This window comes from Populus nigra, chromosome 8, assembly GCF_951802175.1.
Source record: "Populus nigra chromosome 8, ddPopNigr1.1, whole genome shotgun sequence".
NCBI lineage: Eukaryota > Viridiplantae > Streptophyta > Magnoliopsida > Malpighiales > Salicaceae > Populus > Populus nigra.
In genome coordinates this window covers 15,810,270-15,837,661 of record NC_084859.1, presented here as the reverse complement: position 1 = coordinate 15,837,661, position 27,392 = coordinate 15,810,270, and the positions used below count along the sequence as shown (strand labels likewise).

Genomic DNA, 27,392 nt, shown 5'->3' with positions numbered 1-27,392 from the left:
AAAAAATATATTATTTTAATATATTTTTAAATAATAAACTATTTAAAAGACAACTTCTATTAAACGCTAAAATACCCATTACCGATTTAACATTTTCCCAAAAAAATCTATATCCAAGGTTCTTATTCCTTGAGGACATTATGGTCATTACATATCCAGGACAAATCTTTGCTTGGACTAAAATTCAAACCTGATGGAATTTCATAGCTGTCAAATACAGTGAAGCTAGGGATCCATGGAAAGTCCCCTGCTTTACTCTGCAGCTATAAATATACCAACTAGGACCCAACCATAAACCACAGTAACCCAAAAACTTCCCCAAGAAAATCTGACCCTCTCTTCTTCTCTCTAAACTACGGCCCTAACTGTTTTTGTTTCACCTTCGTCACTGATCTTCCTCGAACACTTAATGAATCTTTTTGCCCATTAAAGCTCAAGCTTTAAGCTTTCGTTTGAACTCTCAAAATCCCTCCATCGTTTTCTAGTAAGATCATTTCCTTTTGACTCTCTTCTCAGTTTCAAAATCATCGGAAAGGGGACAATTTTTAGTGCCCGTTTTCCTTCACTCTAATTTCTTTTTAGATTTCTCATTACCATCTGTTTCCTCTTCTCCAAGAAGCTCAAGAAATCATGGAAAGAATGCAAGAAAACAACTCTTCTTTTGCATTCAACACAGCTGAAATTGGTTCCTCACTGTCACAACTTATATTGGCAGGAGGGACCAACACTTTGGATTCTATTTTCTCTCATTGCCAACCAGCGCGTTCTCTTACCAGTCCTGCTTTTGAGCCTTTAGGCTCTTCAGTCTATCTCCGCCAGAGAGATCTCTTGCAAAAATTCAGTGAAGAAAACAGAATGAACACCTCCTTATCTCACAATTTGCCAACAAACCCTCTTCAAAACCCTGTGCACTCCAGCAACTATTTGGCTCCAACCAAGAAGAAACTATACAGGGGAGTCAGGCAGCGGCATTGGGGCAAATGGGTTGCTGAAATTAGACTTCCTCAAAACAGAATGAGAGTCTGGTTAGGTACTTATGACACAGCAGAAGCTGCAGCTTATGCTTATGATCGTGCTGCTTATAAACTTAGAAGCCAATATGCTAGGCTGAATTTTCCAAATCTAAAGGATCCTGCTAAGTTGGGATTCACAGATTGTAGTAAACTGAATGCTTTGAAGAATACTGTGGATGCCAAGATTCAAGCAATTTTTCAGAAGGTTAAAAAGGAGAGGGCCAAAAAGAATGCAGCAAAGAAGAGTAATGTTGATGGTAAAAGCACAGGAAGTAAAAAGCCAGTGAAAGTGGATTCGAATGCATCAACACCATCTCCAGCATCATCATCATCATTTTCAACTTTGTTTTCTGGTGATAATTGGGGTGGTAGTGAATTGGTGTCACCAGCTGTTTCTGAAGATGGGTTTTGGAAGTGTGAGAGTTCTTCTTCTCCTTCTGTGTCTACAGATTGTCCAGTAATGGTGCCACAAGCTATGGAATTTGAAGACTGTTCCCTTGCAAGAATGCCATCTTATGATCCTGAGTTAATCTGGGAGGTTCTTGCTAATTAAGTACCATTTCTCTTACCAATCTGAATTGGGGGACCGGTGATTATTAATTTGGAGAAACATTTGTTCCTGTTTCTCTACATGTATCTTTCAGTGCAAGATGTAAATAGTAGCTGCTTTCCAAGTATGCCATCTTCATTTACTGTATGTCTTGGAAGGATTTTTAGAGCTTGTTGTAGCTTAGGTAAAAGGAGTTCTTATCACGCTTGTAGTGATTTGGCCTTTGTTTTCCGTATGAAGGCACTTTTAAGGCTATCTTATAATTATATTTTGATTTTTGAACGGATTTTGCAGCTACATCTTGTTACTGAATTATAGAAATCGGTAACCTATCCATAAACAGAGTAAACCACAGTAAAAGAGGCTTCTTGTGGTTATTGTCTGGCCTTCGTTTTTAATGGGCAATCAAAGATTTTCTTGTGGCAGATTCCCATTCTCCACAAGTGGTCATGCGGCATTGGAGAGTTTGGTTACCATTAGTTCCTATCAACAACCTACAAGCTGTACAGGTTATATTTTTAGGTTTTTTACAGCTTTGCCTTGAGACTTGTATGGGTGCTAGGTATGATTTTCAAATAACAATTAATTATGGTCCAGCTGCCGGTTGCTACAGTTAATTTGCAGGCTTTCTAATTACAAGAACCTTTGAGTAATGAAATACTCGAATATATTTAGATCAATTTAAGAACATATTTTCATATAGACCTACTATATTTTATAAGATTTTTCAAGTGTTAAACTCGAGATACAAACAAATAAAAAAAATAAAAAACCTCCTTAAAGTCTAAACATAGGCCAACCCCTTAAAATTACACTTCAATTGTGCTATCTTCATGCACCTGAAAGAAACTGCCCGATGGCAATTACTTTACGGTGCATCGTTCTTGTTTCCCATGATACAGTCTGGGCCAATAAGACACTTCAGGCTTCAATAATGCAGTGAACTGGTTGTGGGACACCAACATTAAGAAATCAATAAATAAATAAATCAGGCACCCAGGTTTGATTCAGATGGGCACACCTGGCTGCATGTTACAGGCACAAAAAGTTTAATAGCTAAAAATTGAAATGATCATCAGTAGGATGCATTCATTCTTAAACATTTTTTTTCTTAAAAACATATGATAAATGCTATGTAAAAATAAGAATACGAATAAATAATAAAAAAAATCTTTCAATTTTATAATATTACTTGAATGGAGTAGTTGGAGTATGATTTTCTCCTATAATATTATAAAACGATAAATATTTTTTACACAACATTGACGAGAGATAAATATCCCTTATATAACATTAATATTAATGAAAATATTATAGTTCATCCAGAGATTTTTATATGTCTAAAATATAGAAAAATAATCATTCTTGACTTTTAACATTTTTTATTAAAAGACATGAGAATAAATAAACAAATCAATGTGATCTAATATATGTCTAATATGTGCCTAGGTTTGAACAAAGTATAAATCCAAGGGTGATGGGTCTGATAGCTCGTTAGACCTCTATGTACTTAGATTCATCTTGTAGTTACCAACAACAAAAAATTTGGGCAACAAAGAAAGTGTAATATGCCCACACGAATAAAAATAAGTTAAACAAGATAAAGATTTTTAATTATTCCCTACACGTGAGGTAATGTTTATACTTTCTGAATCTTTTATTTTCAGTAATAATTTGTTTTTATCCTTGAAATAAAACCATAATTTTTAAGCTCTTAAAATTAGTTTTCTAACGTTCACCGCAACAACTATATTTCTCTAACGGTTTTTATTATTATTATCAACTGTTGTAACAGCTACTTGCTACAGAACAACTCTTTAGTTCCCTCATTCATTTTTTTACTAGCTGCTATATACTATTAGTCCATATATACTAACCACTCTTGAAAACAAACAGCACCGAACCAAAAAAAAAAAAAAATTCCTCTTAGACCTTGGTGGGTTTTGTTTTGTTTTATTCTTTTGCTTGTTGTTTCTACATTCCTTGTTTTGAGTAAGAACATGTTGAATTCTGGAAATATCCTGAAGAAAAATGTCTATACATGCCTTTCAATCCATTGTCAACAGTTTATCTAGTTCATTTTCCAGCCAGCTCAATCCAATTTAATTAATGCTCTGCAGCATATCGAACACCACCGATGATGATGATGTCTCTCCATACCTATCAAATAGGCAGAGGGGATAAAGACGCTATTTCACAGACGACTCTGGCGCCACTTGGGAGATGAACGACAAGATGTGGCCATGCCCATTGTCGTCATAACAACACAGGCCGGTGACTGGTGTTATTTATAACCTCAGATCATTGCAGAGGACACGTCGTCGCCCTATCCTTCTTCCTCATGCAATTTTATTATTTAAATCTCTTGCGCCTAAGTGATGCGACCAAGTGTTCCCATGTGGAATCAAACTTGGCTCTTCTTCGAGTTTCATCTCTCTTTCTTTCCGATATATATCGAGGCTATCAGTGCTCCATTGTTTTCTTACGATATCTTATTAAAAATCACTAAATTTATCATCATACTCCATTGTTTTCTTCTCTTGATTCATGAAAAGCTCTTGCATGCCACCAGGCCCACAACTAATCCCGCCTTCAACTTTAAGTCGTTGTTTTATAGCCCATTTGAAAAACTCAATAGTCTTGACCAAAAAGGAAAGCTCTGGTAGATAAGCTTGAGCTTTGACACTGTATAGGGAAATCTAACTACACTATTATCTTGTTTCTCTTTGGGTACTACTATTAAGTAAAAAACACTAAAGGAGATCAGCTTTTTACAGGGTGTAAAGATGTGTGATTCATTGTAGCATTTTTAGGGGACCAAAGTGAGAACAATAGAGAAAATACGTGGCTGTTTCAAAATTTAAACTAAAATGTTCACTATAGTCCTTCTACTTTTCAAATGATCGATGTTCATTCCTTTAGATTTTCACAAATCAAATTTTGATCCAAAACTTTATTTTTTTAGGTTCTTAGTTTGAGAGAGGAGAAAATAGTTTTTGGATTTCGATGAAAGAAAGAGAAAATCTCAGTTGACATCGATTCATGCCATGAAAAGATTAATTTTGGTATTGATGGGTTCTATCTGATGATGAGAGTTTCATACATGTCTTGTCTGCCCTTCTTCTTGCCTGAGATGTTAGATTTGAACTCGAAAAGTTTTTTGGATTTAAGTTGATTTTGAGTTTTTGGCTTGTTTTTTTGGTTATTTGAGACCATAAATGGGTTTAATAGGGTCTCTTAGATGTTTTCTATGTATTTTAAATAAAAAAATGAATTGAAAATCAAAATTTTAAGAAAAAAGCCATAAGGCTTGATTTTTCGGTGACCTTTGGTCACCAGAAACGAGGCCAACAAATGACGTGTCGTATACATTTTTATTTTAAAAAAAATTATAAGGCAAACGACACATTATTTGCTCTCTAATATTGAAAAAAAAGGTCTAGCATGCAAGCCATGCTTGTTATCAAGGATTTAAAATGCGAGCCAGACCTTTATTTATATATATATATATATATATATATATAAATCTTTTTTTATCAAGCTTTAAAAAAATAGAGTTTTGTTTTCAATTCATTCCCACACGTCACCTTTATTTTTTCTTTGAAAAAAATATTGTTTGATAAAAAAAATAAAGAGCTACATGCACTTGGTTTGGCATATAATTAGATGGAAAGTAGTTTTGGAAATAAAAAGTTGTTAAATTCATTGAGGTGCATAACTTGGATTGAGGGTTTGACATGTTAACTTGGTTCACTCAGATTTGTTTTTATTTTTTTAGTTGAAATTATTATTTTTAATTTCATCATTTAATATTGAATTGATTGAAAATTCGATATTTATTTTGATTTGTTTTTTATAAGATTATCACGATCTCATGACTTGGATAACAAATTTAGATGATTAACTCGGGTTTATCTAAATCGATCAAATATATTATCGTCTTAATTATTAAACACATTTAGGTCTTGCCTATCTTATAAGATCATACATCCTAATACATATTTATCTTTTAATTTTTCAATGAAGTATCTAACTATCGTAAATGACATTTATTATTACAAATAATTATTAATTTATTTAATTAAATACACAGACTTGTTTTTAATTGAAGAAAGCACATATCATGTAACTTGTATAATACTAGTAGCAGAGATCATATTCCTTGCATGTCTTTTAAGGGAAAGAATAAAGTAAAATAAAACAGTGTTTTCTAGCCAAAGAAGAAGAAGAAGACGACGACGACGACGACGACGACGACGACGACGACGATCTCTACTCTACCAAGCTGTAAACTGTGCATGAACTGATAGGCACGGATTTATGCTTCTTTTCCCCTCAATTTTCATTTGTTACCGCATGTGGGAAGGCTCTTTCTTTCCCCAGCAACTATTTGAGCGCTTAAGAGCATGCTGAGAAACAAAAGAAAATTATTTGCTCTCTAGCAAAGCCACCGAAGGAATATTCTTCGAGGATAAAAGGCTGCAAGTTGCAACGTCTGAGATCTGAAACTCTTGATTTTATCCAGTCCTCGATTCTTGACTCTCCAGACTCTTAGATCCTCTTAGAGTAAACATATTTGTTTTAATCCTTTCTCGGTCTCGAAAATATGCATAAAAAGGATCCATATTTAAATAAATATAGGGAGTGGATGAGATATCGAAGAAAGGAATAAAATCTTGTAACCGTTAATAAATAATTTTTTATCAATTTTTTAATTCTTAAGCTAATAACACAGTAATTCTGAATGTATGAAATTGATTGGGAAAATCACTTGATTGCAGAACAGTAGGCTTTATAAGGACTAAATTGTTACATTTTCAAAACGAAGAGAGTAAAACGTATTCACCCGTTATTTGTCTCCATCACGACCAATACCATGGAAAGTATGAATAAAGAACAAAACAACACAAAAAAAAAGAGGCAACTTGCCTATTTATTATTTATTTAATTTCTTGAAAAATAACTAATAATAATAATAATCAAGTAGTAGCAAACGATGAGATGAGAAGAAGCTCGGAACCTTTCGCTATTGGAGGAGCTGCCAATGGCGGTGCGTTTAGTCCTCCCTTTCGTCTACTGAAACCCCCACCTCCACCTCCACCACCGGTTGCGGCTGTAGCGATCTCTTGACCTTTAAAGATGGTGACAAATGATTATGTGACGATTGCGAGTGGAAAGATGGAAGATGAGTTTATAAAACGACACCATAAACATGATGTTAAAGAACATCAGTGTAGTTCTTCTCTTGTCAAGCACATCAAGGCTCCTGTTCCTCTTGTAAACACCAATTCCTCTCTCTCTCTCTCTCTCTCTGTTTTTTTCTCTTAGATTAAAGTTAATGTTTAGTTACAAGAGAGATGCATATTTTTTTAAAGGTCCGAGAGCATTTAAGGTTGATTTTATTGTTCGTTGGGTTTATCTGTGGTTTTAGTTTTTGGGCATATTTCGAAGAATTTTTGGTTGAAGATAAATGGTTTTGTTTTTTCTTAAAAACAAAAAACAAAAAAATTGTAGCAAGTATTTTGAAGTGATATATTTTCAAAATTTGCAGCTACGATTGAAATTGGTTGAGTTTGTGGATCCATAACAATGGGGTCATTACTTGTCTGCATTTTTATCTACTTTAAAGGCTCAAGATTTGTGCTAAAATATGCAAAATTGGTCGTTTAATGTATTTCTTCCGAAGCTAGAAAGAATATTTACTTTCGTTTTGCTGTGATTGTTTAAAAAGTTAAATCGTGTGTAATGGTGGGTAGAGACGGCATTACTGCCTTTTATATATAGTTTCAAATATTTGATTGTTGTGAAGAATATGGAAATGATTTGATTTTGATGCTCGTTTATGCTTGTGTCAATGATTAGTGGTGTTTGCATGATCAGGTGTGGTCTCTGGTGAGGAGATTTGATCAACCACAGAAGTATAAGCCATTTGTAAGCAGGTGTGTTGTGCAGGGAGACCTTCAGATTGGAAGTGTTAGAGAGGTGAATGTTAAGTCCGGACTTCCAGCTACGACTAGTACTGAACGATTGGAGCTATTAGACGACGAGGAACACATTTTTAGTATGAAGATTGTTGGTGGAGATCATAGACTTAAGGTACATTTTTCTATGTTCATTTAACTGTTTTGCATAATCATGAGTTGGATTGTTTTAAGAATTTTTTAGTCATGAAAGGTTTGGTTATTGAGGTAATCATGTGTTTTGGTGGTTGTCTAAATCCCAGACGAATCTGATGAGATTAGACTGGTTGTTAGGATGTGAACTTTGGGCATCTAAGCTTGTCTTCAATGTTAGAATTTGGGTAGCATGACAGAAACATTTTTTATGCTGATGTGATTGCCAAATGACAAATTAGAATTTAAAACTTGCATCGCAATCTGGCTGGATATATTTCTTCAAGTAATTTGGGTTAATTGACTTTATGTTAGAATCTGATTTTATTGTGCCATTGGAGCTCTCTGCTCGAATTTTTCAGGTTAAGATGTTACTATATGAGAATTCAAAAGCTTCTAAAATCTGATGTCATCGTAAACAAGATTTATATACAATTCGATTGATTGACAGTCAATGATTTTTGTTAGATACTAGTTCGTTCAATTTGAATGATACATGGTAGTTTGTATGCTGGCTTATCGTCACAGAAGATTTTATTCTTAGGAGGCAACAATGGAGCACAACTGCTATGTTGAATTTTGCTTAATAACTTACTATATAATATGCTATTTTACAGAACTATTCGTCCACTGTTACTGTTCATCCAGAGGTCATTGATGGGAGACCTGGTACATTGGTGATCGAGTCATTTGTTGTGGATGTGCCTGATGGAAATACCAAGGATGAAACATGTTACTTTGTTGAGGCCCTGATCAAGTGCAACCTGAAGTCACTGGCTGATGTGTCAGAGCGTTTGGCGGTGCAAGACCGGACAGAATCCATTGACAGAATGTAAGTATGCAGGGCAGGTTCCTAGTGTAGAGGTTCTGATAACGTGGGTGGAAATGAAGGTTTTCATTGTCTGAAGAATGGAGAGCTTGGCATCCAAGAGGCAAAGTCACTGTTCTTTTCTTTACGCTTATGTTCAATCCCATTGCTCATCTTCTGCCTTTATAGGATTCGTAAACGAACCAACATGTTAGATTGTCCTCCTTTGTTCTTGTTCAATGCTTTGATAATGTGGTACGTATTCATATCTGATTGTAAATATGCATGCATTATGACAATTGAACATTAGAATATTTGTTTTGCTTTTGATCAAACTTCATTTAGCCCCGTTTCTGGCTTGATTGCTTAGTGCTTCTTTGTCTCACACTCAAATGTGGATCTCCACTCAACCTGTTGCAGTTACTGACCATGGACAGCCCACAAATCCCAGAGTGATAAAGTTCATATCTTGTTCTAGTCCTTAGTGCAAGTGCATGATTTAAGACTAGGTGCGCAGGAGTTGCAGGTTCTGGTCTGCGAATTTGGCATGGTTGATCCATACAGTGCTGCTTTTTACACAAGTTGCTTCTAGTGTCCAAAGCATGATGACATTCTTTCCAAATGAGATAAGTTGATAAGGTTTAAGCTTTAGGATATGCGCTTGTAGGACCAGAGTTCAGAGCCATATGGCATGAGTGTTGCTGAGCAAGGCTCAACAAGGATAGAAATCTGTGTGACTGGTGAGCCTACGGGCCTCTGGTCTTTTGTCAAAGCATAAACCTTGGCTCCCCACTCACCCGAGCTTTATATAAAGCTATAAAGGTGCAAAACTGGATAAAGAAATTTAGGAAACGGAAAAAAGTCAGAAAAAGAAAAGTTAGGTGACCGCAAAACTACAGAAGCACAGGAAGTGAAGCTTGACGACTGTAACTATCAAGCCAAGGTGATGTGAAGCCCCCTTTTATGTTTATATACAAGTGTTATTTAGCAATATAAAAGGTTTTTTTTTTTGGTGTTATAAATTAAAATTTTATCATAAACTTAATGTAAAGGGGTTTTTTTTATCCTTCAAGTTAACAATATAACATTTTTATGGTAGTTTTTAATTCAAATAAAATAAAATTAATGCTCTTAAAATAAAATTAGATTATCACGAATATAAAATATTAAGAAGTTTCTTTTATCTGTATTATTTTGTCATTATACAGCACACTAGATATTTGTTTTCTCATTTCATTATTATGTGTATTTTACTTATTTAATAATTTTTTAGTAGTGATATTCATTCTTCATTAAGAAGAAATTACTATTTTCCTAATTAGTTTAATTTTATTATTTGAATTTTGAAAAACGTTATTCATTCAGTAGGTTGTTTATTTATTAGTTATTTTTATTTTTAATGTAACTTTATATACAATAGTATTTATTCTACCTTGATTAACTCATTTTTTATTGCATATATTAGGAAAAGTTTATAATTTACTTTAGAGTTGGTTTGTTTTTGCTTTTCAAAAATCTTTTTGAAAAAAAATAAAAAATTTTAATTTTTTATTTGCTTCAAATTATTATTTTTTGTGATTTTAGATTATTTTGATGTGTTGATGTAAAATAAATAATATTTTTAAAAAATTATTTCGATATTTCCAAACGAAAAATATTTTGAAAAGTAACCGCTACTATAATAATAAACATACTCTTAATTATTTAATTTTTATTCAATTCTAATCTGATTGAATGATAAATAACATTTTATAATAAAAATATATAAGAAAGGAAAACTATATTAATATTGGAAAAGGTAGAGAAATAAAGAAGGAAAAGAACTACGCCCAGGTCTCGAACCACTGGAACCAAGTGAGGCATGCCTGGGTTGGGACGCGGCTAAGTAAGATGAACTATCCAATATCTTTTTTTTTTTTTTTTTTTGCTAGTCTGGCTGATTTCCAGAGAGACTCGCTGGAAGGGCAAATTAAATTCAGAAAATAAGAGTGTATAACAATAGACAAGAACACAAAATAATGTCCATAGTCTTAGATATTCCATAAATAACGGTAAATACTAAATAGAATAATAAATGTTACGAATCCTGTCTCTTCCTAAACGGCTCGCCATGTCCAGCGATGCGTCTCCTTTATTAACCCACCTGCTGCCTCTCCTCCACCCCGACTCTCTCTCCATTTTCCTGTTGAAGAAGAAGACAATCACTCCTAGACAAACTCCTCCTTTCATGCCACTTTTTCCTCATTAAATAGCACCCTCTCTCTCGTGCTCTACTAAGTACTTTACTTTACAGTGCCCCCCCTCTATTTCTTTAATCTCCATTAACATTCCTTCTCTGTTCCTTTCTCTTTGTTTCATTTCCAGATCTGTCAACCAAACCCAGTAAACGAAAATCCCTAAAAACCCATCTTTGTATCTTTCCCTTTGTACTCTCTCTTTGCGTTCTCACTAAACTTCACGAAAATGCCAAGCTTCTTGGTTTCTTTTCTTCTTGTTTTTACCATTTCGGTATCTTTTTTAAGTTGTATTACAGTTGGGGAAGTGGTAACCTGCTCGGGAATAGTACCGATGAGGCTCCGGAATGACAAGATATCCATAGCTGATTTTGGTGGTGTCGGTGATGGCAAGACACTCAATACAAAGGCATTTAGAGAGGCAGTTTATAGGATTCAGCATTTGAGAAGAAGAGGCGGCACCTTGCTTTATATTCCTCCCGGGGTGTATTTAACAGAAAGCTTTAATCTTACTAGCCATATGACTCTTTACTTGGCTAGAGGTGCTGTTATTAAAGCAACCCAGGTAACTCATCTTTGATTAGATCGCGTTTAAGTCTTGTTTAATTGGTCTTTACCTGTTTCTCATAATTGATGCTAATTAAGCATAGTTACTCTAGGAGTCTTTTCTTTCATGCAATTGATGTTTGATGGTAGATATCATGTTTTTGCCAAATAAAAAAAAATTACTATCATTTTCAATTTGACTCTGGTTTAATGTCATTAGTTTAATTCACATGGATCAGGTTCATGTGTGTCTTACTTTGTGTGACCACTCACAATATATGAATGTCGTTAACATACATTGAGTGATTATTGAAGGGATGCGATTATTAATTAGTATTGGTCAATTAGATATGGGAGTAAGAATCGTGCATGCCATGATTGTGACACGAATTCATGGCCACCATTGATCTAGCGGGACCATCCAGATCAAAGGGTAGTCATGAATTCGTTGCACGAAATTCGTGCCACAATTATTTCTCATGAACTAATTACTACATGATTAAGCTGTCGATTAATGGTGGCTTTATTACTATTATTATCATCATGATCGTCGTTATTACTTGAGTACGGGGGCGGGGGCTGAATGAGCAATTAGATTTTGAAGAGCAAAGTGAAGGGATTAGCATAAGCTGTTGCGCGTCCAGCTGTGGATAGAGAAAAGAAAATGGTGGGTCTAGTTTTGTGTATGGGCTGCATGTGCTTACATTTATATGTGTTAAACAACTACGATGGATGGAATCGTTGGGGGCAGCCAAATAGCTGGCAAGTCATGTCATGGCTTTTTCTATGCTTAGATGTTGTTAGCTCCATAACCATAGAATAGTTGTGGATGGAGTTAATTGTTAAATATGATAGTGACACTGTTTGTAGCAAACAATAAAGTCACCCTCGAGGTTTCATCTTGGTAAATAATGTCACAACTTATCCAAAGTGATGTGTCCATTAATTTATAGTTAACAACAAGGTGACGTTTTTTCCTTTTTTTTTTTTAAAAAAAAGATAAAGGATTGCAAAGAATTGATAAGTGTCGAAGGTCATTAACCGCCATAAGCTATGACTGCATCACATTTTTTCCTGCCGACAGCAATGGTGGCTCTATGCTGTCCGATCCCAGATATTTAGTAATGGCTTTTTAGTAGTGTATTTGTTTGATGCACGGGAACTAATCATATAAATGGAACTCAATTCTTATACTAGAAAGTTATAATGAACTGTAGAACATGAATGCATTCCTTATGAACTTATGGGAGAAAACTTGACTGCTGCTAGTCTTTTCCTTTTGGTTTGTAACCATAGTGGTTCTGATTAAAAATAAAATAAAAATGATTATAATATTCGATAGCTTGTGTTTATGGGATTTGGGATGGGAATCTGGTCCTTTTTTTTATCTTGCCTGTTGCTTCAGGATACTGGGAACTGGCCCTTAATTGCTCCTCTGCCATCTTATGGAAGAGGGAGAGAGCGCCTTGGCGGAAGGTATATGAGCTTTATTCATGGAGATGGACTTCAAGATGTCATCATCACAGGTTGGTTTCAACCGTAGCGTCTAGTAGATGCCTCCTTTGTAATTTAAGCATCGTAGATTGCATTTTGATTCATGGATTTTCGGTGAGATATTTACGTTCAGTTTTAGTTTAAATTGCTCCAGTGAGGTTTAAATAATCTAGGTATTCTATTGTTGTTTCAAATTCATGGATATATTGCGATCTTGTTTTAAGTTTGAAGTTGAAAAGCTTAAGAAGAAGATGTATTACACTTTGAGGGATCTGGTTGGCATATCAGCTTCAATTGTTTTTGGTGCTGCTCTCTTCTTTACAATTGGAAACTTATATGTATGTAATCAGCATGATGACCTTAATTCGCTTGGTTTTGAGATGAGAATAATACACGGGGCTTACTTAGATTTTCCTGTCTTAATACCTGATGACATTGTGTTTTGTATTATACGTGTGATGCTCAAAAAGCTGCTGTTTTTTAGGTGAGAATGGGACAATTGATGGCCAAGGAGATGTCTGGTGGAACATGTGGAGGCAGAGAACTCTTCTTTTTACAAGACCTAATCTCGTTGAATTTGTAAATTCAAGAGGCATAATCATTTCCAACGTGATTTTCCGCAATTCTCCCTTTTGGAACATTCACCCTGTTTATTCACGGTAATAATCGAAGATAGGTTTTTACATTTATAGTTCTTTCTCTTTAATGTTGAAGGAGTTGACTGTGCTGGCAATGCCCTCATTGTAGATTGACATCATCTTTAACTCTTTAATCAGTTCCAAAGTATATCTTAAAATTTTAAAGACAAGATACAATCATGTACAACTGATGCACATGACATTCTGAATCTTTGATCATCCTGGACAGTTAATAATTACTTTTACAAGTCTTGTGGATATCCAGATGGTCCTACTAATCATCTTCAGTAGCTGAAGCTCTATCCATGTATTTGATGTAAAACTTTTGGTTTTTGGCTTTTAAGTCCATATTCAATTTGATTATTACCGAAGCAGATTTTCTTCTTTTCTGTGGTATCCAAGTTTCTCTAGAGCTCGCGACGAGCAACTGTTTAGGTGGTTGGGAATCAGTATGTTGTTGTAGAGAAGAAATTGGCGGGAGCACTCACATACATGTCATTTTGTCAATTATAAACTTGAATGATGAATTGAATAGATAATTTTAGTACCGACTGCTGTTAACCTGATGCAGCTGATTTTTTGGGGTTCACAAGTTAATTTATATGATATTTCTTTGTTCTTTGCAGTAACGTTGTTATTCGATATGTTACCATCTTGGCTCCCCTGGATTCTCCCAATACCGATGGAATTGATCCAGGTACATTCTACGACCTATTAATTATTATTATTGCTATGTAATTTGTCATGCTGCTGGTTGATGTCTTACGCACGTAGCATCCTAGTTTACCATCACTTTTGCTTCGGGGAGATATGTACATGTACCTGTTTTAATATTGAGCTACAAGTTACACAAATTGGTTAGTGCAAGGAATGGAATGATGAGCGTATCTCTTGAACTTTATTCTTATAATTCATCAATAATTCAACGCAGATTCAAGCTCTAACGTCTGCATAGAAGATTCATACATTTCCACTGGAGATGATCTTGTAGCTGTAAAAAGCGGATGGGATGAATACGGAATTGCTTATGGTCGCCCAAGCTCCGACATCACTATCCGGAGGATAACAGGATCATCCCCATTCTCTGGAATAGCAGTGGGAAGTGAAACCTCAGGCGGAGTGAAGAATGTTCTGGTGGAAAACATAAACCTCTACAATATGGGAGTTGGCATACATATCAAAACAAACATTGGAAGGGGAGGGTTCATTAAAAACATCACAGTCACTGATGTGTACATGGAAAATGTTCGAAAGGGTATAAAGATAGCAGGAGATGTTGGTGACCACCCAGATGAAAGTTTCAACCCTAATGCTCTACCAGTTGTTTATGGCATCACCCTTAAAAGCATATGGGGTGAGAAGGTTCAGCAGCCAGGTTCAATACAAGGCTTGAAGAACTCCCCTTTCACGGGGATTTGTCTCTCTAACATCAACCTTCATGTTGTTCCAGGGCCCCGATCCTCTCCTTGGAAATGCTCCGATGTAAGCGGATCTGCCCTCCTGGTGAGCCCATGGCCTTGTTCTGAACTGACCAGCCCTCATCAAACTGGTTCCTGTTCCGATCACTTTTGAGATCCTCGTGTATTTCTTTCATTTTTCTTAATGTGATGCAATAAAACTCACAAAGTTGTTTTCAAAATGCCTTTATTTCTAGTTTGATATTGCTTACAGGGTATTTCTAAAACACCACTCTCTCTTTATCTTAATGGGTCCTGAGGCTTCATCTATGGCTAAGATATTCTCCTCATGCTATACATACATCATCTTCTATCAAGTTTCGGTATTTATCAGTTCCAGCACACGAAACCCGTAAAATGCTGAAAGCTATCAAAAGGTTTACAGGCACACATAATTTCTGCACAAGAACATCTCTCTCAACGTTGGCGCTATGATCAATTAGAGGCTAAAAAAATATGCGGTGGGTAGAGCACAAAATATAGTAAAATTCATATATCTATTGCTGCAACATCACCGCAGCAGCAGCAGCAGCAGCAGCATTATTTAAAAGTTCCTACTAAAACTAGAACATGTATTCTACGATACATCTCATAGGATGCCGATGTTATTTACATTACTTAACCACAACACAAAACTAAACACATATTTAAACACCCCCATAATATATTTATAATAACATTAATACCTTCCAAATCTCCTCAAAAATTATGCGTCAAAAACTTGCGAATCCCCTTGAACAATCCCCATTCATGCTCATGCTCATGCCCATGCCCATGCCCATGCCCATGATCATGCTCATGCCTATGCCCGTGCCCCTCATGCTCCTCGTGCCCGTGCTCCTGCTCCTCGTGCCCGTGCCCGTGCCCGTGCCCGTGATCGTGCCGGTGCTCGTGCTCGTCGTCATCGTGCTCGTGATCGTGATCGTGATCGTGCTCGTGCTCGTGCTCGTGATCGTGATCGTGATCGTGCTCGTGCTCGTGCTCGTGATCGTGATCGTGCTCGTGCTCCTGATCGTGCTCGTGGTGGTGCTCCTGATGCATCTTGTGGCCCCACTCCCTCTCCTCTCCATTTGCCACGTCATCATAGAAAGAAAACCTCTGACCCCCATGGTGAAACCTGGTCCACCTAGCAGGAATCTGCCTACCAACGCCACGTGTCGCCTGATGATCACCAAGTTCAAAACCATCATCCTTCTCACCGGATACGACCATATCATTACCGTAGAAACGCGGCTTCATCATATTGTGGCCGTGATGGCATCCGTGACGATGGCGTACCGGGAGTAACGGGCGTCGAGGCAAGAAGTGAAGGTTTGTTGGACGGAAAGTCACGACTGTTAGCGGCACCGCTGTCTCAATCGATTCCGTCTTCACCTCCGTTGATGACAATCCTGGTTCCTTTTGCTCCTCGATTTCTACATCAGCTGGATACTTTATTTCAGTTGCGGGCTCATTAGTTTCGGGTTTCTGGCTTGGGAGGAAGAGAACAGGCGTGGCTTTCGGATCGGATCTTGGTAATTCGGGTAGAGTGAAGTCCCCATCTGGTAGATCTGACGAAGTACGAGAATAAGCGACGGCGTATAGAAAGAAAAGAACGGTGACGGTGAGTTTGACGAACATTTTGAGATTAAAAGGTTATGGTCAATGTGTGGAGGTTTATATAGAGAGGGGGGGGCTAGTGGGAAAGGAGGGGAAAAGGCGGGCAGCGGGCAAGACGGTATGCCGACCAGTGGGAATGGAGAAAGAAAAGATTCGCTTGTCGATCGGATTTGTGTGTTGAATTGATCAAGGGGCTGGTGCTAAGGGAAGAAGAGTATTACTTCTTTATTTTGTTGAGAATGGTAAGAGTTGAATGATTGGGATACAGTTTGCGTGTACGAGAAATTTTGTTGTGCGTTGACCAGAGGGTGTGCTCTCATCCAGGGTCGTTTAATTACATTCATGCCATTGATTGTGAGAGGTGCTGTCCCGTATATCTACCGTTACCATACAACCAGTGGGCAACGTATTTTTACCATCCTACGTAGTTTTAAAAAAGTATTAGCAAAATATCATAGTATTGGTTGTTTTAAAATTCATGCTTTATTCAAATTAATTAAAATGACAAAAATCAAACTAGAACTTTATAAAAATTTAATGGTTAAGAAATGAGATTCAAAATTTGATGACTAGAAAAAAATTGATATAATTAATTCATATGAGAGATAAAAAAGAATACGTTACTAGGAGGGTATCAATGCTTTATTTCTGACACACTCGTTATGATTACAAATATCTCAATGAGATAATTGTAATTAAATTTTCAAACATTAATAAACAAAGTTATAATTGATTAGGGGTTTTGTTCGAGATTAATTTATGGTTATTTATATTTTTGTTTGGTGATATTTCAATGTGTATTGTGTAGTTAAAATTATTTTGTCGAGAACTTTTAAACAATATCGTGTGTATATAAACAAAGTTTTGATGTGTTCATAATAATTCGTTCTTTCTTTTTCTTACTAATTTTTTTTCTATCACATCATTTCATCTTCTCTCTCTTTCACGATTATTAATATATTTTGAAATATAACTAAATCACGCTTATTAAGAATAACGATCATGTATAAAAATAATATTGAAAAACACGATTATACTCAAGCTATGCTATTTTTTAAATATTTTTTAACTTGTATTATTTTTCTAAATTCTTTACAACACTATCATATTTAAAAAATAAAATCATGCTTATAATCGGCAGCTCCAACTTTGAATAACTCTTGAATGTGTAAAATTGTGAGCTAGTTTGGTATTATGGTATTGAATGTTTTTTAAAGTATTTATGCTTTTTAAAAAATTATTTTTTAAATAAATTAAAATAATATATTTTTAATTTTAATTTTTTATATTAGTATATTAAAATAATTAAAAAATTAAATTAATTAAAAAAAAACATTTTTAAAAGGTGTAAAATCAAACTAGCACTGTACCTGAAAAGGAGAAATAGGATCATCATCATCCAGCAAGGTCCAAGCAGAACGTGGGGCTTATAAAGGCGTGCAAACTGACGTCATTCCGGAATTAAAAAGGAACGCGTTAAGGTGGTCTCTTTTCAACAAAGCCCACCTGGCATAATGGGTTGCGTGTAAAGTTGGAAACTATCTGTCATATAATTATATTGTTCATACTTCATGGTCAAGATCCTAGTTTCGTTTAAATAGATAACATGTGCCCCTTGTTTTCAGATCAATTTATATATTAATTAAAATCAATTTCCTTTTCTCCAACGATCTTAAGAGTATGCTTCCTTGTTAACCTACGCGTTTAAAAATAATTTAAAAAAATTCATTCAGTTATTGATTCTAGAATTTAAATTTTAAAAAGTCTCTAATTGCTTGATCAAATTCTCAAGTCATTTTTTAAATTTTAAATTCTAGAGTCAATAAGTGAATGATGTTGATGCATGCTATCAAACGAGTTAATATGGCTGTGTTTGTTTTCTAAAAAGTGATTTTTAGAAAATCACTTTTTAAATTTTCATGTGTTTATTTGTTATTAAAAAAGTTGATCAAAGAAAAATACTTTATAGTCAAAGAAAACTTGACTTTGTTTTCAGGAAAGTGTTTTCTGAAAAATTTAGGTGGAAAACACTATCTACAAGCTGTGAAAAATTTAGAAACATTATATTATTTGCTGATTATATCAAATTTGGTCATCAAACTTTTGATTGTTTTATATATTTGTTTTGAATATTTATTTTTCAATTTAATCTCTTAAAATTTATTTTTTACATTAACTTTGATCCTCATTTTTATAATTGTTATTTGCTTTTTCCTTATCATTTTTTTATTGAAATTTTTTATCTATCAAATTTGGTCCTCATTCTTTGGATTGTTACTTATTTTATTTGAAATAATTTATGAAATGTTAATTATTATTATTTTAATTTCTTCATTTTTCTAATTTTTTTTTAGAATTGATCTCTATTATTTTGATTATTATTTATTTTATTTGAGATAATTTATGAAATTATATTTTTTTTCAATTTCATTCTCATTCAACTTTTTAACTTTTTTAACTTATAAGATTTGTTCCTCATTATTTTTATAAACTTTAGAAAAAATAAAAAGTTAATAAGTTATTTTTTTTACTTATTTTCTATACCATAAAAAAATACTGGAAAGTGTTTTTCAAATTATTTTCCATTACATTACCAAATATCAGAAAATAATTCACTTTTCCGGAATTTATTTTCTATAAAAAACTACTTTTCAGCAAACAAACAGGACCTAAATAATAATTGCTGGACAAGTGATTAGAGATAATTAAAATGATGCATGCTATCAAAAAAATTATTTTTTTAAGAGGGAGAATCATTCTAATCATCATTCTAATTATTTTTTTAAAAAATCCTAAAATTTAGCTGGGCCGTAAATCCTAATTGATTAACTGGGCAAACTAGGTAAAAAAAAAAAGAAGGAAATTTGGTTCATTTTCCAAATAAAAAAAGTGTACGACCAGGCTTGGGCCTTCTAAAAAAGTTTTGGAAAGCCCAATTACTGGGATCTGAGCATGTCCTGTTTTGCCCGTGGTTCTCTTACATGTCAAGCTTCTCAGAAACACCCAGCTGATCCGATCCTCCTCGAATCCTAGCTGCTCTTTGGCCCTTCCACTCTCAGATCGGACGGTAGTGCAAAGACTTTTTTAATTTCCAGCCGTGATGAATTCAGTGATAGGAAAAGACTCCATGGATCTAGCTGCACTCGATACAAGTCCACACCGAACAAATTATAAAGACGTCCCCAAAGCCATCAGAGCCAATCAAAATATTAGTGACAAGATTATATAATGTTCTCCCCAAAGCCGGTTTAACGAATCAAAACTTATTGATTGGAGAATTTTCAAGATTCAATTTTTGGACCATAAAAAGAAAACAAAGTGCCAGCACCCTAGACTCGATATTTTCTATAAAAATAACCAATATTGTCAAACTAGTCGGAAGAGAAACCAGCTTGAACCAAAGAAAACCACACATTTTCTTCACAAACCCCTCGAAGTCTCAAAAGAATGTTATCGAGAGCCTTTACCAAGCCCAAAAGGAGCCCTAAACACGGAGATAATGAAAGCAAATCAGGGACGTCGATGCTAGATTCTGAAGATTGCCTAGTAGGGTTCATGGATGATCGGCCTTTGTTTTTTTGTGGAGAAAGTGTGTCCTGCCTGAGCTTAAGGGAGACCTTAAGGGCTTCTGTTGGTGTCATGGGAGAGAGCCCTTTGGGGATGACTGAAAAGGTGGTTTTATTACGAGGCAAAGTTTATGCACTGAAGAGGTTTAGGGCATTGCGTGTTAGGAGGCGTGAGTTTGGTAAGAGAATCGAGAGGTTAGTTCAGGTGAGCAAGAGGTGTGAATATCTTGTCCCTGTCATTGCTTACCTATACACAAAGAGGATCAAGTTTGTTGTCTGTGATTATTTCCCCATGGGAAGCCTTGCTGACTTGCTCGCTGGTGAGTTTACAAACACCTTTACAATATATATATAGCTCAATACTTTATACATATATTTATTCCCTTTTCTTTTGAAATTGTTTTTTCAATGAGTAATGATTGCTTGATGCCTAAAGTGATCATGCCAGGGTGATTATAAGAGAAAATTAAGCCACATCATGATAGTGATAAATTTCATGGGAATTAATTTTCCTTTTCTTTTCTTTTCTTTTCTTTAGAATAATCTTCATTTATCTTAATTGATAGAAATGGGATTTTTTTAAAACAACATCAACAGAACATTATGAAATACGATAATTAAGACTATACAAAAGAAAAAAAAAATCATGCAGAAAAGTTTTACTGCTAGAAGATAGCATTTAATTTGATGCAAAATGATATTGTCCCATGCACTCATACGAAGAGTAGCGATCATGTATACAGCACTTGCCACATTAGTTCATGTATAATTCTGAGATTTTATATAAAATTTTGTTTATTCGAAAGAGATAATTACTTCGGTTCAAACTTCAAAAGACTCAGGCTATTTTTGAATTGCCTAGGATAAAAATTCCTTCTGAAAAAATTGGACTTGATGCTTTGAAGAGAGAAATATCTGTGAACTGAATCTGTTTTTATGCCCTATTTGTTGACTAATTGAGGTGGAAGGGAATGCGGTCACACTGCCTTGGATTGGAATCAAAGGCTAAGAATAGCTCTTGACATTGCACAAGCAATTACATTTATTCACACACAATACCCTCCGTATGAAAAGAACATGCTGATGAACGTGCACGGGAACATAAAATCCTCCAATGTCATGATAACTGTTAACTTCACCGCCCGCTTGTCCGATTACGGCCTCACTCAACTGGCTGGAGAACTGGAGGAAGTTTCCGATACTTGGCAAAGAAAGCCGCCCCCCTCGCCTGAAAGTCCTTACACCAACAAATTGAGTCAGAAAAGTGATATTCTCAACTTTGGTATATTATTGCTGGACATGCTAGGAGGGCCAAGAGTTAGAGATTTCAGGAATGGCGTAATGGAAAGAATGGAAGAGATAAAGAAAGGTGATATCGAGTTTTTTGAATTTATTGTGGAGGGCAAAGAAAGGAAGCAAGCTCTGCTTGTTTTGGATATTGCATTGAAATGTGCAGACAAGGTGCCGGAAGCTAGGCCTCCAATAGAACAGACCTTGAGGCGTCTTGGAGATGTACTTTTGATTAAATAGATCGAATAATTGCTTGCTTTACGTGTAATGTTTTAAAGGAAACAAATGTTTTATTATTATTATTATTATTGTTGTTGTTGTTGTTATTATAAAAATAGAACAAATAAATTTACACGCGTGTCTATGAGGTTGGATTATTGCAAGCAGACTTGTTGATTATTATGACATCCAGTGTTAGAGGAAGGGCCAAGTAAAAAAATAAAAAAACTAATTAAATTGAGAAAATTAAAAAAATTAAAAAAATTAAACCGAAAAAGATCGATTAAAATTTAAAAAAAATCAGCCAGTTCGGTTCGGTTTCGGTTTTATAAATAAAAAATATTAAAAACCAAACCAAACCGAAACAGAAAAAACCAGAAGAAAAACCGAGCTAAACTATAAAAACTGAGCCATAACCGAGAAAACCAAGTCAAATAAGTTTGAACCACTTTTTACCCTGAAGAACCGAACCGAACCGAAACCAGTTGGTTTGACCCAATTTCGGTTATTTTTTTTTAATTTTGGTTTGGTTATTTTTTAAAAAAAAATGAACTGAATAAAAAATAATCACTCCTAGATAAAGAGATATTTTTATTGATTTAGAAAATAATATAAATTATACTTAAAATTTTATTTAATAATTTAAATTATTAAATTGTGATGATTTTTTAACGTAATATGAAACAAAAACCCTAACTTCATGTTGTTTTCATGCATCACTTTCTGTTATTGCTAAGACTTTGCCGGCTATTATGATTAAAGATACTCTCTATTGTTTCTAAAATCGATATTATATATATAAGAAAAAGATTGACTAAATATTATTTGTAGATTTTAATCAGTACTCACAAATTTGTTTCCTTATTTTAGGCATTGTTCTTACTACAACAAGTGACAAGGTTATGTTTTTAATGCAGTTTACTTGTGATTCTAATTTCTGAAGTATATTTTTATAATCTTTATATATGTCTACTTGAAAATAAAATAAAATAAAATTGTGTTTTACATATACACATGCTCATAATAAAATTACAAAAAAAAAAGAAATAAAAAAATCACTGTCTAAGCTAAAATAACAAACATTTTCTGTTGGAGAGAAGATGAGACATAATATAATAAAAAAGGAATTTGCCTGAAACAAAACCAAAGACAAAGGAATACGTCAAATTAATACGAGAGTACAATACAACACAACACAACACAACACAATATATATATATATATATATATATATATATATATATATATATATATATATTGAAAAGGTAATTAGCTCGAGAAGACAAAATCCTTAATAAAAAATAATCAACTTGCTCTCTGGTCGGTACATTCAATAGCTCTCTACTCTAAATCAGATCGATCATGATCATCAACTGTTAAAGATGACAAAATGTGCATAGTTTGCTTAGACATTATTTTGTCTCTCTACTAGTTGGAATTCTCATTTGTCTAAACTTTTAGTCTAATTAAAATATTGTTCAAATATTGAAAAAAGTTGCCATGTCATCCGTACGTAGTCGTTAAATATATAGATACTGAATTAAAGGAATGCCCTTAATTTCCTTATTTCTTTTTCTTTCATTTTTTTCTTGTTTTTCTCCTATTTATTTATTTTTCCAAATTTCCATGTACGAGATGGTATCTGATCACAAATCTCTTTAAAAGATGAAAAATAAGTCAACTATGAGTGATCTTGACCATTAAGATTTACATAAATCTATCATTGAATCCCATGTTAAGATTATGTGATCCAATTAATGACTCAATCTTTTCAATTTGTTCTTGCTATTTATCATTTTCCTTCAACGTCGACTAAGACTCATATTGAAATTTTTGAAAAACTATATATATATATATATATATATATATATAATTAATTAATATCGGGTGTATAAAGTTTGTAGTGGAAACATTGGTATTTTAATTTTTTTACATGCTTGGTAGGAGATTAAGGGGTGAAAACTTATCCTTGTAATTTGTCACACCTTTACTTATGTTTGGGAGAATTTTTAATGGAGGTTAAATTTTAATTTTTGAGTTAAGTTTCAACTTTTTTTTTTTTTGGAGGGTGGGGGATTTTCTTTTATTTCTGTTCCCTTCCCTCCTTTTTACAATTTAACACTATTATATTCTTTTTTTTCATCCCCTTCCATTTTATTTTAGACCACAAATATCAATTATTTAGTTTTTTATAATTATATTTAATTTAATTTAAGACTTGATTTGATTATTATTGTGACCCTTAAAAAATCCTTAATATTTCATCTTTTAATCTTTTCTAACATTCTGAACACCTGACATTGACAGCATTGCGGGCCCTGAGAGCTGGCAAGTTGAAAGTAGAATAGCAGGAGTAGCAGGCAGAGAATCACACTCCCATTGGTTCAGTGTTGCTAGGTCTCTGCGCTGCAGCTTTTCTCGTGTGGATTCTTCCACTGACCAGAGCCTCATTAAAGTCAGCGGACCCCATGCGACTGACAGCTGTCAAATACCAAACACACGAGCGTACAGAACTGTCTCCTCTTCCCTCAGTGCCTTTATTTTATTTACCAACCAAAACTGCACACGTACTCCCACACTTCTTCATACCCAGCATCCTCTGTGTCTCCAGCGGTCGTCCCCTACCTTCCAGCCATATCTCTTTGACACATGGAGGTTCAGATGGTGGTGGCCCACCACATATCGTTGCAGACTTTACATGGAATCTGTACCTACTCGTAGGGATCACTGTAGCTTTCCTTGAGGGGAAAAAAAACTTACATATTTATTTTTTTGCAAAAACGAATTAACCAACCTGCAACACAGGGCGAGCAACTGCAAAATTTAAAACTGGAAAACTAGTTTCGGTAATTCTAAAATATCGTATCCGTACTTCTTCGCTAGCTTATTACTTGGTCTAGGTTGGGTGTTTTTTTTTTTTTTTACTTCTTGAAAATGGAGGTGTTTAAGCTGACGCAATTCATATATAGTCAGGGCAGTAAGGATGGATTTTCTTTTAATCCCAAGAGTATGTAGCATACAATTACAAACTGAAGTTGATGTACGTACCACATCCTTGTAAATATTTGCTCCAAAGGGAACACGGCCCTTTCAAATTCAATGGAACATCGAAAAGATCATGGAAAGTTAATGAGCGGTGCAATTCTTTTGATTTGGTATTTGTTTTTTCTTTTCCTGTTGTTTTTTTTTTCCGGTAAGGAAATAAGATGGGTTTGAAGAGGGCTGAGGATCCTATAAATTAGTATAATCCCTCTAAATGTAGAAATGTTTCCCTTCAACTCTAACCCTAAATTTCTCAGAAGTCCCGATGCATCATCCATGATCATCAAATAGTATCTGAAACTTAAAGAAACCTCATCTTCTCTACCCTTCTTTCTTTCTTATTTTTTCCTCGTCTTTTCTTTTAAACTCTTATACAGTACTATACGTGTGTGATAATTCCCCACACAAACTATTCACAGACCAAAAAAAATCAATATTCAAAGAGGGGGGCCATCATTGTAGCTTCAAAAATAGCAGGGCATCCTAGTGTCATTCATAACAAACAGTAGGATTGATTAGAAAAACATGATCTATCTAGGCTTGAGGCTGGAGCAGTGGCATGATGTATTTGGATATAATGGGCACCCATGTGGTGGAAAATATTTATTTGACTGGATGATCGGGTCTTGACAGCTGGATCGATCTCCGCTCCCATGTAAAAAATGATTGGTAAATGAAGGAGAAGATAAAATGGCCGTATGCTTCTCTTTATAGGTATCAGTCTCATATCACCTTTTCTTTTGAATTTTTGGTGTATGCATTTATCCTTAGTGCCTCTTGTCAAACAGTAGCTCTTGTCTGTCAACCAAATAATTAAAAGGTCGCACTTGTCGTGAGTATCAGCCAAATTGCTACCATTTCCATGAAACAACAGCTCGGATGGAACACAATGTGCCACGCCCTTTCTCTTTTCCTGCGTTCACCATATATTATCTCTCCCATGGATACCAACTTACCAAGAGATATCAGTTCACAGACGCGACTGTGTTTATCAAGATTAAATCCAACCTTTTTAATTTGATGAAGACAAGCCCTTTGTAAAGTAAAACAAGTTAAAACTCATGAGAAAAGACGTCCTCATGACCTGGCTTTTGGAGTTAAATCCCATTTGACGAGGCGGAGCGCATATAATTTATGATTGAGCCCCTATGTAGTTGTTCATTAGAGTATATATAATTGATTAAATTATTAGAGTAGTTAATTAAAGTAGCATGAATTGATCACTTCTCTTCCACAAGTTTTTTTTTTTTTTTTTGAACTGGTGCCACTAACCCTAGACGGGAACTTCGATCCAAATGCGAATCAAATGACGGTGCTTCCTTAGTCAAGATGTTAATTAAGCATTATCTAGCACTAGAGCAGGTAGGGTCACGTTATAAATTCAGATCTTCAAATCCTGTTGAATCATTCGAGTTTAAAAGAAAAAAGATGAAAGTTACTGCTAGATAAAAAAATATTTAAGACTAGAAGGACTAAGAAATCACTACTGTTATTTTATCCTCTGGTGAATATTTTTTCGTCACAATAAGAAAAAAAGGCGAACCTCTCTTTTGACGCCAAAGTAAGCCGGAAACTCTTTATAAATAGCTACCAGGTATGGATCGCTGAAAGGCATCATATGATCAAAGAAAGCAGAGGAAATGGGGAGTAAAGAAAGGGAGAGATATTTTGTTTTCATGGACTATGATCCTGAATATGAGCGCATTCGAAATGATCGGTCAGTCATTTTTACATTATTAGTTAGAAAATGTTAATTATAAGATGCATTGTATCATTCTTTGGATCTCTTATCTAACATTAAACTTTTTCTTGTTGGTGTATCACAGGACAAAGAGAGGAGCTTATGAGCTCGACATGTATCTGAGCAGGAAGCATGATGAGTTATTGGCAAACACCCTTGAGCATGGCACCTACAAGAAGACAATATCTTTGATCATTGTTGATGGTTTTGCAGTAGAAATCACTGAAGATCAGGTGACTATTAATTTATGCAACATGTAGTTTGTTTAATGAGTATTTGTCCAAAACACTTGCTTCTCATTTTCGCTCTTGTTTGTTTTTCTCTACTCAAAACAGGCAAATGCGCTTAGATCTACTAATGGGGTGAGAGTTGTGGAGAAGAATCAAGAATTTCCTAATTGATTATTAAGAAGCCAGAAGCTAGGGTATCCACTACCCAGGAAAGAGCTGTGGTAGATTTGGTGTCACATGAGTTTATAAACTCATTCGTGTACATGGAGGTTGAGATATTTTCTCTGGGATTACTTATGATCTCAAAAAACTAAAAAAATGATAATAATCATATATATATATATATATATATAATAATACTAGTGAATACCAGAGAGATATGTGTTAAGTGATAGCAGGATGTTATCTCAGGAATCCTGTTTTCTCGTTAGCTAGATGGGACATCTTCATTAATGATGACCAGGCAGTAGTACTGCAAGAATTGGGATCTATATATAATGTATTAAGTTTTGGAAGATCAGTGATATAAAAATGAATGCAGGAAAAACTTATTTTTATGTGCTTCAAAACTACTTCAATTTAATCTTGATTTTACTGCTACTGGGGATTCATGTGTTTGCATTGAAGACTTCAAGTTGTCCTACCGCAAGCCCCTCAAAATTATCTTTGCCTCCCTGCAACATACAAACAAATGTGAGTGACAAAAAGGTAGACAGGCTCCTATAATGCACGTTGGATGGGATAGGACAGGTTATACTATTCAATATATTCATATATATGTAGAGTAGCTAGGGGATGGGGTCTCCCTCTCCGTCTCCCTTTTTCTGTAAAGGAAAAGGCAAACATACTTGA

At 34.6% G+C, this 27,392-nt stretch overlaps 6 protein-coding genes across 6 annotated transcripts; 5 read left to right on the top strand and 1 right to left on the bottom strand.

Moving 5' to 3' along the window:
- Positions 1-209: 209 nt before the first annotated feature.
- Positions 210-1,845, top strand: LOC133700958 (ethylene-responsive transcription factor ERF061-like). The gene has a single exon (XM_062124701.1). The coding sequence runs from the start codon at positions 631-633 to the stop codon at positions 1,564-1,566; it is 936 nt and encodes a 311-aa protein (XP_061980685.1). The 5' UTR covers positions 210-630; the 3' UTR covers positions 1,567-1,845.
- Positions 1,846-6,505: 4,660 nt separating this feature from the next.
- LOC133700992 (abscisic acid receptor PYL8-like) lies at positions 6,506-8,819 on the top strand. Its single transcript, XM_062124740.1, has 3 exons — positions 6,506-6,840; positions 7,444-7,659; positions 8,294-8,819. The coding sequence occupies exons 1-3, from the start codon at positions 6,703-6,705 to the stop codon at positions 8,510-8,512; spliced, it is 573 nt and encodes a 190-aa protein (XP_061980724.1). The 5' UTR covers positions 6,506-6,702; the 3' UTR covers positions 8,513-8,819.
- A 1,673-nt stretch (positions 8,820-10,492) lies between these two features.
- Positions 10,493-15,035, top strand: LOC133700990 (probable polygalacturonase). The gene is made up of 5 exons (XM_062124738.1): positions 10,493-11,283; positions 12,670-12,790; positions 13,243-13,417; positions 14,023-14,093; positions 14,328-15,035. The coding sequence occupies exons 1-5, from the start codon at positions 10,948-10,950 to the stop codon at positions 14,966-14,968; spliced, it is 1,344 nt and encodes a 447-aa protein (XP_061980722.1). The 5' UTR covers positions 10,493-10,947; the 3' UTR covers positions 14,969-15,035.
- A 284-nt stretch (positions 15,036-15,319) lies between these two features.
- On the bottom strand, positions 15,320-16,731 carry LOC133700991 (uncharacterized). The gene has a single exon (XM_062124739.1). The coding sequence runs from the start codon at positions 16,471-16,473 to the stop codon at positions 15,553-15,555; it is 921 nt and encodes a 306-aa protein (XP_061980723.1). The 5' UTR covers positions 16,474-16,731; the 3' UTR covers positions 15,320-15,552.
- A 3,125-nt stretch (positions 16,732-19,856) lies between these two features.
- LOC133701971 (probable inactive receptor kinase At3g08680) lies at positions 19,857-21,548 on the top strand. The gene is made up of 2 exons (XM_062126162.1): positions 19,857-20,338; positions 20,980-21,548. The coding sequence occupies exons 1-2, from the start codon at positions 19,900-19,902 to the stop codon at positions 21,546-21,548; spliced, it is 1,008 nt and encodes a 335-aa protein (XP_061982146.1). The 5' UTR covers positions 19,857-19,899.
- A 4,464-nt stretch (positions 21,549-26,012) lies between these two features.
- Positions 26,013-27,109, top strand: LOC133700480 (subtilisin-like protease SBT2.5). Its single transcript, XM_062124019.1, has 3 exons — positions 26,013-26,286; positions 26,396-26,543; positions 26,646-27,109. The coding sequence occupies exons 1-3, from the start codon at positions 26,210-26,212 to the stop codon at positions 26,709-26,711; spliced, it is 291 nt and encodes a 96-aa protein (XP_061980003.1). The 5' UTR covers positions 26,013-26,209; the 3' UTR covers positions 26,712-27,109.
- The last annotated feature ends 283 nt before the right edge of the window (positions 27,110-27,392 follow it).